Here is a 16889-nt window from a genome sequence, read left to right on the forward strand (position 1 = left end):
TAATGAATTTTAATATTGGTTCTTTAGCTGATATGATCGTATTTCCACAAAAAATTCCTGGTTGAATTTCCTGTGAGTGTACCACCATATCCTCTTGTAAATTTTGATTTGGTATGTAACGGGTAACTTCGCATCGTGGAGGTAAAAAGAAATTGTTTTGGAAATTATCTTCAATAGGTATCAAAATAAGCTGATTGTCTACAGTAAATGACAACATCCACGGTTCGTAGTCAATTTTACACTTATATCTTGCCAAGAAATCTTTTCCAATGATTCCGTCCGTTGGAATAGGGAAATCATTTAAAACTATTTGGAATTTCTGCTGAATAGGTATACCCTCAACTAATATGTTAACGAAAGTACTTCCTAAAGAGTGAATTCCTTCATCTCCTGTACCTGATATGACGCATTTTTCTTCAGGGTAGTAAATTTGAGACGATTTTACTTTACGACTTTTAATGATAGATATATCAGATCCTGTGTCAACAATAAAAGTACACTGGGTTTCCGATAAATCTATTTTTAAAATAACGTAATTGGAGGTCGATGCATTCTCTGTAAATGTCGACCAAACTGTGTGCCTAAAAAAGTGTTGTTTTGTGCTGGTTGTTGTTGTTGTTGTTGTTGATACACTGGTTGCTGGTTAATTGGTTGTGGTTGTTGGTAGGCTACCGGCGACAATTGTTGAAAACCGGGTTGTATTGCCTGCGGTATAGGCTGCATGAAATAGGTAGAGCGTGTTTCGTATCGTCCTCTTCCTCTATTCCATTGGCCTCTAAAATTTTGTCCTCTGAAGTTTTGACCTCTAAAATTTTGTCCTTGGCCATAACTGTGTCCTTGGCTATAATTGCCTTGGACATTTTGAAATCTTGGTTGATCATGATTACGAGAAAATGATCTGTGACCAGAAGAAAAATTTCTTCTGTCACCGTTGAATCCACCACGGCCACGACCACGTTGGTTGTGATTATTGTTTGTATAGAACATTTGTGCTATCGAGGATTTCTGTCTTTCTTCAGAATAGTTTTCCTGAAGTTTTTGGATGGCTTCATTGATCTTAGTGAATGTACCGGCTCTTAGAATCAGCTTCGAATCCGCATGGTCTATTCCGTTAATCAGAGATTCGATACCACTTTTAGTAGCCATTTGCATAGCCTTGTCAGTAGGTATAGTTTCGTCAATGTAGGTTGCTGCAAGCTGTTGGGTTAGTTTCTCCACCTCTTTGCAGAATTCTTCCACAGTGCCCCTTTTTTTTAGAGCACTCATTTTTGCTTTAATGTTGTCCGAACTTATTTTCGGAGCACATTGGGTTTTTAGCTTATCCAGTGTTTCATTTAAATTTTGTGCCCCCGTTATTGACTGACGTGCAACTCCAGTCAACCTTGTTTTGATAAATTTAAAAACAGTTTCGTCTGCCGCTGTTTTCTGCGCCACTGTCGCGTCTGCAAATTCTCCATTGACGGTATCAGAGAATAATGCAACGGCATCGAGAAAGAGTTGAGATGGTCCGGAGACCCATCATAAGTTTGGATGAGGGATGTCCCCAATTTGATGTCGATATTAGGCATTTTTACTTCCCTTTTAAATGATAACCTTTTAGAAATAATAGCCGCTCTAACTACTGTTTTAAATTTAGGTTTTAATATAATTGAATTATTTAGTAGTTTTAGAGAGTCTTCAGTTATTGTTTTAAGAGTTTGATATTTTTGACATTCCGTATTCCATAAATCTGATGCGATGGAATTTTGTGCGCTTAGCAAAATAGTTTTATATTGTTTTAAAAGCTTTATTAAAAATTCTTTTTTTTGTACGATATTTTCTTGAGATCGTGGTCTTTTTATATTTTTGGTAATATTATTGAACTCTTTTGTGATACTAGCTTCAATTATCTGAAGCTCTTCTAACATTTAAAAGATATAAAAATTCTTCAGTAGATTTGAGATAATTATTATTCGCTATTATATATATAATTGTATTGTTTGTTCGTCCCGTTAACTTTCTGCACTCACCCTGTAAATTAGATTGAGGTTACCTGCTTGCCTGCTTGTTGTCCGGGTTGCTCTCTGCTGCTTCAATAGGATTGTTGTTTATATTGTCTATAATTTTCATTGCTCACTGCTGTGTTGAGCAGGCGCCTTTTCTGTATTTTCTCGATCACCGGTATTAATGTTGTTTTGTTGCTGTTGATGTTGTTGTTGTTGTTGTTGGAGCTGTAGCTCCCTCATCAATGCATCTGCCTCGCGATCGTCGTAAGTAAGTCTGATGTAATGGAAGACTTCCCCTGTCTGTGCATCGACTTGGTACACATTTGTTGCAAAGAACTGCATTTTCTTCCTTTCAATGGTCTTCCAGCAACACACAAATTTCTTCACAAGTCACTTCTTAGTACAAAATCGCTAACACGCGTCCGCCTAGGTTTTTTTTCGACGCTTCTTGATGTGTCATGAGTCCCTTGTCCGTAGTGATCACTACCGATTCAGTGATACTTGGGCATACCGTCGATGCATAACTTAATAGTTCGTCTGCTCTTACAGACCTACGATTCACTAAGCCAATGTTACTGAGGCTTATTTGTTTAACTTTGTACCGATTATACGATACTTTCTTCGCTTGTAAAAAGTCTTCTTTCATTAACAAATGGATAAATTGTTTACATATACCATTTGACACGACAATTGTACTATTTTTCTTCGTTGCCAAGTTGGCCACTAAATCTTGTAATTTGTTCATCGTTAATAAGCAACAATTAATTTCATTTCACTGTACTCTCCGTCTAACGTCCTCCACAAACGTTTGTTTTCCCGTATCACTGTCCAGCCATAATATAATATAGCTAACTGCGTTCCGATGGTCACTATCGTTAATATAAATTCTTCTCTTGACATACTTCTAAAGCACTGAGTTTTTCACTTTTCTATCGTAAGCTCACTAAGTTTGCTTAGTTTGTTTGCCTTTTTTATGACTTGCCTAGTCATTCGCCTTTGGATTTCTCCCCACAAACTTAAAACAAGTTGAATTGTTACACCAGCCGATATGAACCACTACCAGGTTGTTATGGAGTTCAGTGTTGTCGTGTGCTCTAACTGGTTGTTCACAATTTCGATGTGACTATCACCGTTATGATTCACTCGGGCTTTTGATTCCTCGGAGCCCATTCTTCGTGGTGTTTCACTAACTTGCACGGGTCTGGATTATTCACAATTATTCTCACTTGACTTTTTCCGACGATTACTGGTTCGGATTAACTCGCGGTCGCCATTTCATAGCCCGTCCGTGGACTATGTATTGCACATCGATATGTTACTGATCTTAGTCTATTCCTAAATAGTTAGCAGTACCTGATTACCAGGTTGCTAGAGGGATGTTTCGGTATACACCAGAGGTGCATTGAAACGCATAGATTCAGAGTCAGAACAAGACTGTTCTATCATTGGAACATCAGCTCCTTTTATTTAGTGGCTTGCTGTAATACATTAACACAAATAATACAATCATACAATCTTATGCTAATGGCAAAGATGCCTGGGTCGGCGGTGACAATATTTGGCAATAACAATTTGGGTTGAAATATGAGCCTAGCGCATCGTCCAAACGGACGACCACCAACGAGTAAACATGCAGTCAGCATAACATGTAGCGCACTCGAGTGCCTTGATGCAAATTGCTTACGCATGCTGACCTGACCTAGTCAATTTGTGACAAAACATTCTGTGTTGTATTTATTGCTTGGCTGATAGATGCTGGAAGGATGTTTTTGGGTCGATGCGTGTATAGCACACTGGGTCGAAAATTGGTGCTCTTCCCTTACCTTTTGAAAATATTTAGATTGACTCGGGAATTCTTAGCTAACTTCGGCGATATTCAGTTTTCTCAGGTAAGCTTTGTTTAGATTCCTTCAGAATTTTCTACCTTCTGAATTTTTTTTTCACAATTTCGCAATAAGCAAAACGGCAAAGGTTAGTAGAATGTGTACTACTAATCCATTCGTTTGTTTTTTTTTACATTACAACTTAGCTCTCTCGGTATACTGCGCGTTTATGGGCGTTCATTCTACAAATTATAACACACAATTTCCTAGCGTTATCTTTAAAGTTAATGGAATTTGCCTCGCACGAATGCGTCAGAGTCCTGGACAAATGAATCAGTGAAAAAAAAAAAATGCAAATCCATTGACCCGTTGTCATGTTAACTCTTGACCAGGACTGGAACTTTTCAGTTCTTTCCTGAAAAAAGACACCAAACTGGAATCAATAAAAACAATAAGAAACCAAACAAAAATTAAGAGAACAAAGAGAAACTTAACAGAAAATAGGGGATACGAGATCGATTTATCATAAAATCGGACACAGTTGACAACCGTTCTTCGCGCGCGATACACGTCTTTTCGCAAGCTCGTGCACACCTAGTGAAGTCGTTTCTCTTTCTTACGTTTTTCTGCTGTGATACTTTTGCATTCAATGCAAAATGCATTCACACAGAAAAAATACGCTCGTCGTGGACTTCGGTGTCCTGCCGAAAAGGCCCGCAATCGAGCAAGTGGAAGAATTCCTCCAAAAGTTCGTCAAGCTCGACATGGCGGATGTGAGGAATATACAGTATTGGACAAAACATTTGCAACTTTTTCGATTTTTCATACAAAATGACCAACATTGATAAGCTATATCTCAGTTATTTATGGACCGATTTGAATGAAATTTTCACTGAATATCAGACATAACTTGAATTTTAACATATATTTTTTAGTGATTTTTTCAATCACAAGTTGAGAAGCAGTAACGGTTTGACTAAAGTGAATTTTTTGACGATTTTTTATAATTGACATAACTAAACATATTGAAGGAATAGCTTCATGGTATCTTCAGCAAAGTTGTAGATTTTGACGAGACGAATAAGTTTGCTGAAGACAGTTTTTGTGTAGGGCTATAAGATTTTGAGATAAATAGTTTTGAATTTTTCGTCGAAAATTACACTTTAGTCAAACCGTTATAACTTATAAACTCGTGATTGGAAAAATTATTCAAAAATATATGTTAAAATTCAAGTTATATCTGATGTTCTGTGAAAGTTCCATTCAAATCGGTCTATAAACAACTGAGATCTAGCTTACCAAAGTTGGTCATTTTGTATGGAAAATCGAAAAAGTTGCAAATGTTTTGTCCAATACTGTACAATTGCATACCCTCAAAAGTTGCGTTTTCATCGAGATGAACGATGCCGGTGTAGCCCCGCGGCTACAAAAACAACACCATCTCCAACACTGCTTCATTCGCGAGGGATTGAAGTACTATATTCCAATCTACGTAGATGGGCCTACTACTACAGTAAGGATCCATGACCTCCCGCCGCAGATGTCGAATACCGTCATTTGGGATCATATGGAGCAGTACGGCAAAATTATATCCATCCACAATGAGGTATGGAAAAATTACTTCAAGGGGGTGCCGAACGGAGTCAGAGTAGTACGAATGAGGATGGAGAAAAAAGTGCCGTCGTACATCGTGATCAACAATGAGCGCACATTCGTCTCTTACCCAAACACAAATCCGACTCATGAAACGCAACAACAACAACAACCAGCAAACACTCCTACAGACCGTACGACGATCGACGAACACCAGCACGTTATAGCAGATGGACCCCCGGCTGCAAGCGAATCCGATGAACAGAACGACAACAACGATGACGACGGTAGTAGCGCAAATGAAACCGATTTCGAGCAAGAATCTGCAGGCAAAACCAAAAGGCGGTTGTCAACGGAAACGTCTAGCAGCACGAAAGAAGATAACCAACCAAAGCGAACGTGCAACCAGGGTGACCAGGAATGTGAGAGAACAGTGGAAGAAGAATTTATCGAATCTGAATGGAAAGTTTATAATACTAGGTCTAAGAAAAAATAATGTAAATTTAGCTTTCGACATGAATGCACCAAGCGGTGTAAAATGTCGTAAATAAAACAAAACAAACAAACATAAAATCGGACAAGGAATTTATTTAAGAGTATTTTGAAGTTTTTTTTGCATTTCTCGTGACATTACCACTAGTTTAACTTTTCGTATTACTGTATGCATTTTGTCATGATTTTCACTAGGAATTTTATCTGAATATAAATCAAATTTCCCAGTCATTTTTCTAAGGATGCCTCCAGAGGAACATAAAGGATTTTTTGAAACTATTAGGTTATTTTTTTAAATAAATCTGGGGGTAAATTTTGAAGAAATTTTAAATGACGAAAACTAGACGCACGGTAAATAGTCACATAGTCACATTGAGTATTTTTTGTTATGTATAAAAAAATATATTTTTTCCCTGCGTGCGACGCTTCGTATTTGTATACTAGTTCGTTTTAAATTATTTGGTAAAAAAAAAGAAATTATTTGAAGTGCAGTTCCCAACTAACATTTAGTGCAAATGTAAACATTCTCTAGGCCCTCTTTATACGGCTTTATGCTGAGTAAAGGCGCTGTACATACGAACGAAAGCTTCTATGCGATCTATTTACCAACAAATCTGGCGAATCTACTCAGCTACTTTTAAGCTGTGTTGGCAGCTCTTATTCATGCCGATCATTGCTCTATCTCGACAGTTATACGACAATTAGCTGTGTAACATCTTCGGAAGGCGCTTTCCCAACCATTTCGCAACTGTTGAATAATTATTATACAGCTTCGTTGTAATATCGATTAAATATTATTTTCAAGCTGTTTCACAGCTTCCGGAATTCATATCATAAGTATCTGAATTTAATGTTCCCACCACCTTGGAATCGAACTCACGATCTCTGCATCCACAAGTGTCGACGCTGTCCTTGTTGCCACCACAGTCTATATCGAAAGGCAAATAAAACACTCCGTTTTGTTCTACATCGAAAACGGTTCACACAATATTTAATAATGATCGTAAAAGATGCCATAGCCGCGCTTACACCACTTCATCAGGCTGTCAAAGGGTGCGAAACGTCAAACGCAATGTTTACATCCAACAAACTGAGTAGATGCGCCACAAGTTGTTGTTTTACAGCATACTGCTGTATGCTCGCTGTATAACTAAAGACAAAGCGTTTCTTAAATATATATTGAGCAGCATAACAAATCATATTGTATAGAAGCAGCCGGATTGATGATGGCGAGTTTTATTCCACATCATTGGGTTGCTATCTTTTACGGTGTTGAGTTCCAGCTTAGTGAAAGCAGCAAAAGCGATAACTGACGCAATTTATTCAGCTAAGATTTGTAGCTGCAAAACGTTTGCATTACAGGTGTATTAACGCTAATCGTTCTATTTTTGACAGCTTTCATTTTTTGCTGCGTTCGCTGCTTCAATTCTACTGTTATACAGCACATAGCAAATAATCTTGGCTTATAGCGCTAAAATTGTTAGTTGTTTTTTTTTTAATGCACGGGAAATGGTAGCTTGACGGTAGTTTATAAATAAATTTCTTGATACTTTTGACCCGTGAAAATGTTCAGGCAAAACAGCTGGAGAACTTTTCAAAGAAAACAGCTGAGGAAATGTTGGATAAATTTCTAGAAATGAATCCTTTAAGGTGAAGATGAATCGAAGCCAAACCCTATATTTTCAAGAGCGCAAATCTGGAGAACCAAACATCCGTTTGAGCTGAAAACTTAATCGATTGGTCACTAGCTGGTGGTGACCAATCGATTAAGTTTTCACCTCAAACAGGTGTTCGGTTCTCAAGATTTGTGCCCTTGAAAATTTTAGGTCTGGTTTCGATTCGTCTTTACCTTAAGAATTCATTTGAAGGAATTCAATAATAAAATAAGGGAGAATATTGTTGTCTGTCTCAAGATAAATCCAATTATAGTGATTATCTGCCCATGTCTCCAAATATGAGCGCAGCGGTCACAGATCATACAGAACTTTCAACTTCGAAGTATAGTCCATGAACTAGACAGCAAGTACATTCATCGTATTCAGTGACTCCTGATATCTATCACTAATTCATAGATGTACTGCTGTCATTTTGCGTAAACCACGTGCTTTCAATTCAGGCGGGAAAGATTTTCCATTCATTTGACCTTGCGGGTGTTAGTTCGCTATTGTGCATCCCGATAAAATTCAGAAAGAGTACTTCGCTCAATTTCCTCTTCTTTATCAACGAAATTAAGGTAACACACGATAGACTCATCTTGGCATCCATAAAAAATCTATGTTCAAACTATCGTTGAAAAGAATATATTTCTGTTTTATATCATATCGGTCATTTGGTGATCTATCGGATCATATGCTTGCTAACAACAGGCATGTTGATACGCTTTCAGTTCATCTCTGTCCGGTAGAACCGATATCACATCCCCAAAACTACAAAATTGATTATCATTTATGGATAGCAAACAGTTGCACCTTAAGCACCGCCAACACATTTTCAATCGGAAGAATTTTGGCGCGCTCGAACTGACAAATCCTCCGTTGTGGTAAAACTTCTTCCGTCGACGTGATGTTGGACTGTTTTCAAAAACAGTCGAGATAAAAGCCGAGCCGGCAGAGCAATGACAGTTAGTTCGTTCAAAACTTCGCTTCGGAAGTCCAACCGGCGAACTCCAGATTGGTGCTGCGAAGTCAATATAACGGCTACGGGCGTACGACCGCCGCCGGACTCTAAAAAAACATAAGATGATCAATATTTTGGGAAAATCGAAAAATAATCGACGTCAGTTAATCGATTATCTCGATTATTGAGTGAGCCAGGTATCGATGAAAAATTAATCGATTAGTGAGTCGATTAATCGATTAATCAAAATAATCGATTAATTTGCGACAACCCTAGTCATATGCAGCGCTCTATAGACCCGGTAATCAGACTGATAGAGCGTGGCAAACTAGTAGAAGCATTAACCTAAGAATGCTAATGTCGCTGCAGTTCGTGTTACCAACATCTAGTTTGCCACGAACTGACAGCTTGAGCACCGGGCCTCAAAGTGTCAGATTAATTTTAAGAACCAAAACAACATTATGGCATAGAACAAACAATGAAAAACCATAATTTAAGGTAATAAAAATTGAAATCAGTTTTGTGACAACTGCGCCATTAGCGTTCTACTACTAATATTTCTATTGGCAAACTAGATGTTGGTCACACCAACAGTCGCGACATTGGCCTTCTACGGCTAATGTTTCTACTTTGCTATCCTTCTCCCCCCTAAGAGATCGTTCAAATATTACGTAACGCATCAGGGGGAGTACGTAGTGTTACGGTCCATACAAAAAAAATAAAATTTTCCGTACAAAAGTTGTTACATGGGGGAGGGAGGGGGTCTAAAATCAATAAATTTTGCGTTACGTAATATTTGAACAGGCATTGCAATCTCATCTGATTAGCAAGATCATCTTCTGATAATGGAACGATATTATCTGTAATCCAAGAGCGCTCTGAAATGATATCATCTCTCGATCTTGAGCATCAAGTGATAATCTTGACAGCTGTTTGGTGAATAGGCTCAATTTACCTTTTTAACTAATTATTCCTATTATGTTTTATTTTTTATTTAACCTTCCTTTACAGAATTAACAACGAGTGATTAAAGAGCAACTCGGAAATTGAGAGTGACAAAAAAAATAAATAAAAGTGGTCTGCCTTTAAATTTACAAGCGATGAAATCTGCATTTTTTATGATTCATAGTTTGGGCAACACAAGTTCTTTGCATGTACCGAAATTTCGTTTTATGTATTGTATAATTTTTCTAGTAAAATAACAGTATATGTATACAGTGTATTTTCAAGAATAACACTCATAATAATTTGGCATACAGTGACGCGTCATTTACGTCATTTGATGTAGCTATTATTCATAATTTTCATTACATTGAAATTTTGAATGAACGCATAATAATTATTGCCGTAAGGAATCATGTTCGGAATAATTTATTAAAATCTCATTTACCACGGTTATTCAATGGATTCTTTTTACAAGGGGGAAATCTGCAATCAGACACCTGACAAGGTAACTCAGGGAGTATGGGGATGCCACACCACCAACGACCCACTAAAACCAGCCCATGCACTGTAGGTGAGCATTTTTTTCTGAATTGCTCAAGTGGTGTACAGAATACACATAATGTCCTTGTCCTCAGACCCTTTTTCACCGGAACAACTTATACCGTAAAGCTGAGGAAGGGCCCAAACCGACATGGAGGTAGCTGTAGGTTTAATCGAATAAATCCTATAAATCTCTTTTTACAACTAAACTATTTTTATTTATTCTAACAATTGTATCGCATTCTATAATTTTCATTTTATTTTTGTTTCCGACTTCCCAGCAGAGGTGAAAGAAAGATGCAGCAAACCCTAAAAAGAATAATAAAAAAAAACGAGATCGAATTTTGATAAGTTTTGTTCACTAGCCTTAGTTGTGATTGATGTCCGTTTTAGTTTTAAATTTGGCGGTTTGTCATTTCACTACCAATTAATTGTCAAATGTGTGGATTTTCGTCAAATAAATCAAATGCATGGATTGCTGAGTTCAAGATGACTGATCTGAGCATAAGATATCGACAAAAAATCGATCACAGAGCTCTAAGATGATCCCTTACAATTCGATCCATATCATGCTCGGAAGATCGAAAGATGGGATGAAATGCAATGCCTGTATTTGAATGAACCCTAATGGCCAGAATCGCAGACGAACAGTTGCTAATAACAGCTGCGGCCTAGCATTCAGCAGTTTCTCGTGGTAGTGTCGCAAAATCAACTTGGTGACCGGCCGGCAGAACCATTGGGTGTTTTTCTCCTAGATTTGCTCTTAATGGCGTAGCCTGCCTCCAAGACGGATGACCTGATCCTCGGAGATGAACGGATTGAACCATCTTAATGGTAACTTTCTTGGAATCGTTTCTCCTTTCGATAGTGCCTTCCATTCATCCAAGAAGAATTCTTTCTGAGCTAGTAGCACAACGGTGATCTCCGCCTTTTCTAACTCCTCTGATGTCAGAAATTTCGGTGGACTTCGCTGTTTAAGAAACCGTAAGCAGTACGCCGTTCGACGGACGAGTTCGGTCGACAGGGTTCTCTATGCCAGAAACGTGTCTCCATTGCTCCGAATTGGAGATGTTGTGTATTTCTGACACTCGATTGGACACATACGTGGCCCACGTGGTAGATGTATCTTGAACCCATCGCAGAACACAGGTGGAATTCGTCCAGAAGTACGGCTGCGAAGGAATTCTCAGAGAATCTCGAACCTTTTCGAAAAGTTGCGTTGATAATACATCGCCACAGAGCTCCAAACGCAGCCATACGCTTTTTCGGGAGTATCTGAGAAGCAATGGTTTATCGTGGAAACTGCACCCGAAATGACATCGCAACGATCAATCCTTATTTCGTTCAGTAGATGAAGTTGTGCGAGGTATTTCCTCCAAATCTCGCCAACCGTTGAAGGTATTAGTTGGTCCCAGTCCAGCGCACGATCGTTTACGTGCCGGAATTTCCATAAAAGCTGCATCACCATCTTTGCCTAAAGGGTCGAAAAGCGTTGCAATGATGGAAAAAACTTTCCTTTTGGAGAATTGTTGGGTTGATTTCACTGAAGGAATGTTGAACTTTAATTTTGATTGATCGCTCCTCAGCATCCAGGTAAGTCCTAGGGTGATCCAAATTGATTCTGTCCACCTCACGGATCGCTAGGTTGTCCTCAGGAAGTCCCTCCAAGGCCTTGGGACCATGGAAGCCCACTTCCTGAGTCTAAGGGCCCATTCACAAATTTCATAACGCTGAAGGGGGTGGGTGTCTTCGTACTGGTACGGTTCATACAATATTTATAAAATATTAATACAAAAAGCGTTACGACGGGTGGGTGGGTGTCAAAAATGGCCATTTTTGGCGTTATGAAATTTGTGAATAAACCCTAAATCCACCTCTTTCCGCCATTTTGCTCTGTTGCTTACGCAGTTCGTAAGCCTGTTCCTCTGAATCTGCTCCAGTGATGACTGAGATGTTTGTTATAAGCGTGTTTGCTATAACGATTCTGATTATTACCTTATTATACGTAAGCTAGATTTAGAGTGTAAAATACAATTACATTTGTACATAAAATATATACCAATACAAAGAAGCATCGGAGGCAGACGAAGGTCTGATGAGAACAAAAATAAATCATAAGAGTCATTCGATTCTGACACCTAGCTGGAAACAGTCGACTTTATTTTCCCTTTGTTAAAGAAACCCAACAGTGTACTCTCCCCAGTTCAACCGATTTTATTAGTTCAATTTCAAGTCCCTTTTGGAGGACTTGTCAACTGGCGACGTCAGTTGAAAGCCTTTGCTCTTAGCCTACGGACGTGTTTGCTATTCGCTCGTGTGCTTCGTACGTTTTGCTCCGGCGGTAAAATGGATTGTGTTCGAAAAAACACTCTAGTAGTAGATTTTAGCGTTCTACCAGTGCGACCTGATGTCGCAAAAGTCGAGCAATTTCTGGAGAACGCAATCAAGCTAAATCTCGCGGATGTTAAGTGTATTCAATTACACAATACCCGCAATTGTGTTTACATCCAGATGAAGGATCACGACACTGCATTGCAATATGAAAACACACACAACATTAAACGTGTTTTTATGTGCAATGATAAGCCGTTCAAGATCCCCGTTTATGTGGATAGTGAGGCGGTAACAGTTCGTGTGTGTGATTTACCTCCTTCCATGCTCCACGCAACAGTCGGGGAACACATGATGAGGTATGGCGATGTCATCTCCATCCAGAACGAGCGATGGAAGAACTACTTTCCTGGCATTTACAACGGTGTGCGAGTGCTACAGATGAGGCTGAAGCAATCCATTCCGTCGTTCATAACGATCAACAACGAAATTGCTACTGTTCGCCATCCTAACCAAATTATGACGTGTAGGTGGTGCTCCAAACCTGCGCATCCTGGACAAAAATGTTTAGAAAAAATGCTTCTAAAAACCTAAGCATTTCATTAACCCCAACCACATCATCGTCAAACGAACATAAATTCAGCGACGCTGATTTTCCCCCAATCAACAACAAACAATCGACCGAGCCATCTACCAAATCAGTACCACCTAGAGACAAACGAGCGCCTGTTGAAAACGAACCTTGCACAAAAATCGTACCTACGGACCAAGAACAGCAGTTGAACTCGATCAACAATGACGACGACGACGACGATGATGTGAACGACGACAGTTCATCCTCTCCATACGAGTGCGGCGATAGTACCTACAAGCGGAGGCTGTCAACTAAGCGAGGGAAGGAGAAGAAAAAACTTTGTGCTATTCAGGGATTGCAGGGTGACTGCGATTCCAATACCTCTGTAAATATTAACAAAAAAAAATAAGCTATTCGGCCCCGTAAAGCCTACGTGCGTTTGGGCCTGCCAAATAAATAGAATTAAAAAAAAAAAAAACTGGCGACGAGAAAAAAAACGTGGAAGTGCTTAGTGCAGCGTGCGGACGACATCGGCTGAACAATTTATTGTGTGACGAAGCCATCAAACCCGGCGCTGTGATACGGAAAAGCCAACGCCATCACGTAGTGCGTAGACAATCATTGCAAATCGTTGGCGGGTGCGATTTTCGGTCGACGACTAACTGCAACTGGTGGAGTTCGTTAAGGTGAAGGTTCGTTAAACGAGATTCAATTTGGTTTGGTAAGTTTTTCGTTGGCGAAATCGAGTTACCATTTTTGGTGATTTTGGTGAGCTGCGGTTGTAGTGGCTTGATTATACGCCATTTTGAAAATTGCTTTGTGTCTTTGTTAATTACACAGAACAAATAATAATTAGAGAATTGAAAAGAAACAATTGAAAACAAAAGCATCATAGAATTATTTTATTAAGAGAGTTTTTTCTTTTATTCCATTAGACAGTGGCCGCGGAAACAATTGGTTGACAATTTCTGCCATCGCCAATCTAGCTGATTTTTATCGGTGAATTGACTACATCATCTGACTGGTTTGCTAAACCGTTGTTTGCTGAAATTCTCCGCTATCGGCACAGGTTCAAGCTGGTTTCAATCCCCAAGACGTTAACTGACGGCTCGCACGGTTGCCTAGGGCAAAGATCGTGAGAAGTGAACCTCTCTTTTATCCCTGGTCGGCAAAGGCTGAAGGACTTATCTGGTGAGTGATTTTATTTCTTTTACCTTGAAGGAGTCAGCAAATGCTTCTATTTTAAGAGGACATTTTTTTTTTAGAAATAATTGTTTCATCTGATTAGTGGTAACCAATTTCAGTAGTTTCAACACCTAACATGGCCCAATCTATTAATAGCATCTTAGAACCTTATCGAAAGGGCATTCTTTTGGAGATTGGGTTGAGCGGTTAGGCTTTTTATTCAATATGAATAAGATTGCTGATAACGAAAAAACGCGACCACTTTATTACCCTGAGTGGCCCTATTATTTTTAAAGAACTCAAATTGCTATACCCCAATAGCAATTTAGCCGAGGTTCCTTATGAAGAAATGGTTACCAAATTGAAAGCACGTTTGATAAAACTGAATCCGATTTGGTGCAACGCCTAAAATTTAATGTACGAGTGCAGCAACCGGATGAATCAGTAGAGGATTCGTGTTGTCTGTAAAATTGCAAGCAGAATTTTTGTAACTATAATTGTAATGCTGAGACGTTTAAAAAAATGGCTATTCGTGATCGCATTGTTGCCGGTATTCGAGATAAAGCTCTTCAACAAAGGTTGTTAAACGAAGAGAATTTAACCTTAGAAACTGCTGAAAAGTTCATTGCTACTTGGGAAATTGCCAAGAACAATGCTAAAAGTATGGAATGCGGCAGCAGTGTGGATCAAATAGCGGCTTTGAAACCTTTGGGGTTCACTGGAGCTAGACTGAGTAATTTAACTGCAATTGCAGCAAGGGAAAATTATGGTACTCGGGGAGAATCTAATCGAGGATCAGTTAAAAGTCGATTAGGTTATTATCCTTATCAGAAAGACCAGACAGCAAAAGCAATGGAGAAATCGAGGACAAGACAAGGAGAGGAATCGTCAGTATAGTCGTCCTGATTATTCTCAAATGGTGTGCGATTTCTGTGGTGTCAAAGGGCACATTAAGAGAAAGTGTTTCAAATTGAAAAACATGCACAGGGATGCCGTTAACATGATTAATCCGAACACTTCTGGCACCAACCCGGACGAATTCCTGAGTGAGATGGTCAACAGATTGCGTGCAGATTCAGACAGTGAGAGTGATGCGGATGGTGAGACAAACGTTCTTCAATGTATGCATGTGTCGTCTATTAATAGAATTAGTGACCTTGTCTTTTGAAAGTTGAAATTGATTGGTATTTTATTTGATATGGAAGCGGATTGTGGTTCGTCTGTAACAGTTATGAGTAGGAAACAATATTTCGATAATTTTCCAAACCATTGACAAAACCCGAAGGAATTTGATTGTTGTAAATGGCGCGAGTCTGGTCATTGAAGAGAAGTGGACGTTTTAGTCAATTTTAAGGGTATTTGCTCAAATTTGAAGCTTTTGATACTGAATTGTGAAAATAACTTTACCCCTTTGCTAGGAAGGCCATGGTTGGATGCATTTTTCCAAATTGGAGACATTTTTGTAAATTCTATTCCTCCAATGAACAATCAATCAGATACTTGTTGATGACATCAGAACGAAGTTCAAAGATATTTTGTTAAAGATTTTCATCACCAATCCATGGTTTCGAGGCTGATTTGGTTTTGAAATCCGAAGTTCCAGTTTTTAAGAAAGCGTATGATGTACCTTATCGTTTACGTGATAAAGTTGAAGAATATTTAGCAAAACTGGAATGAAAAAGTTATCACACCGATTAAGACGAGTGAATGGGCTTCTCCTGTTATAGTAGTAATGAAAAAAATAATGAAATACGATTAGTGATAGATTGTAAAGTGTCGATCAACAAGTTTATTATTCCAAATACCTACCCTTTACCCACAGCTCAAGACGTTTTTTGCTGTTTAGCTGGATGCAAATTTTTTGTTCATTGGACCTTGAGGGTTGCTATACCCAATTATCACTTTCGGAAAGATCAAAGATTTCATGTTATAAACACGATTAAAGGACTCTATAGATACAATCGTTTACCACAGGGGCCTCGTCTAGTGCTTCGATTTTCCAACAGGTTATGGATCAGGTTCTAAATGGAATTGAAAAATGTTCGGTATATTTAGACGATGTTTTGATCGCTGGAAGTTTGAATGATTGTAAGAAAAATTGTTTTTTAGTACTTTACAGACTTAAAAATGCTAACATAAAAGTAAATTGGGATAAATGTAAGTTTTTCGTTACGAATTGGTACATTTAGGTCATGTAATTAGTGGTAAAGGTTTGATGCCATGTCAGACAAAATTTCTACAATTGAAAACGCTAGAGTACCTAAAAATGAGACAGAGCTAAGTCTTCCTTGGATTGATCAATACATCATTAAATTCAACCTTATTGTCTTTAAACTTTTCCCTTTATACAATTTATTGAAAACTGAAGTTAAATTAACTGGGATTGCAAATGCGATAAAGCCTTTAAGAGAGCAAAAAAGCATTAATTAAGCACAAATTTAGATTTTATGACCCCAATAAACAAATAGTCATAGTTTCAGATGCTTCTGTTATGTTTGGGTGAGTAATGGCTCATTTGATAGACGGAGTTGAAAAACCAATTCTATTTTACATCCTTTCGCTGAAGCAGCCCAACAAAAGTATCCAATGCTTCATTTAGAAGCCTTGGCTTTTGGTTTGCACAGTTAAAAAATTTCACAAATTTATATACGGCAAGAAATTTTAGTTTATACGGATCATAAGCCATTGTTGGAATTTTTGAAAGGAAGGAAGGAATCAATTTATCTACACTACAGAGTTGTTTGGAGCTATCAATTTATGATTTCGAAATTCAATATAGGCCATCAAAATATTTAGGAAATGCTG

The 16889-nt window shown here is 38.4% G+C and overlaps 1 protein-coding gene across 2 annotated transcripts; it reads left to right on the top strand.

Annotated features, from left to right (window-relative positions):
* Window positions 1–4328: 4328 nt before the first annotated feature.
* Window positions 4329–6213, top strand: LOC110680491. 2 transcript variants are annotated; one of them, XM_021856294.1, is made up of 2 exons: window positions 4329–4595; window positions 5171–6213. In XM_021856294.1, the coding sequence occupies exons 1-2, from the start codon at window positions 4465–4467 to the stop codon at window positions 5895–5897; spliced, it is 858 nt and encodes a 285-aa protein (XP_021711986.1). In that variant the 5' UTR covers window positions 4329–4464; the 3' UTR covers window positions 5898–6213. The 2 variants fall into 2 exon arrangements, with proteins under 2 accessions (XP_021711986.1, XP_021711985.1); XM_021856293.1 differs by having other exon boundaries at window positions 4329–4591; window positions 5167–6213.
* Window positions 6214–16889: the final 10676 nt, after the last annotated feature.

The sequence above is a fragment of the Aedes aegypti genome, unplaced genomic scaffold (genome assembly GCF_002204515.2).
Source record: "Aedes aegypti strain LVP_AGWG unplaced genomic scaffold, AaegL5.0 Primary Assembly AGWG_AaegL5_hic_scaff_1491_PBJ_arrow, whole genome shotgun sequence".
NCBI lineage: Eukaryota > Metazoa > Arthropoda > Insecta > Diptera > Culicidae > Aedes > Aedes aegypti.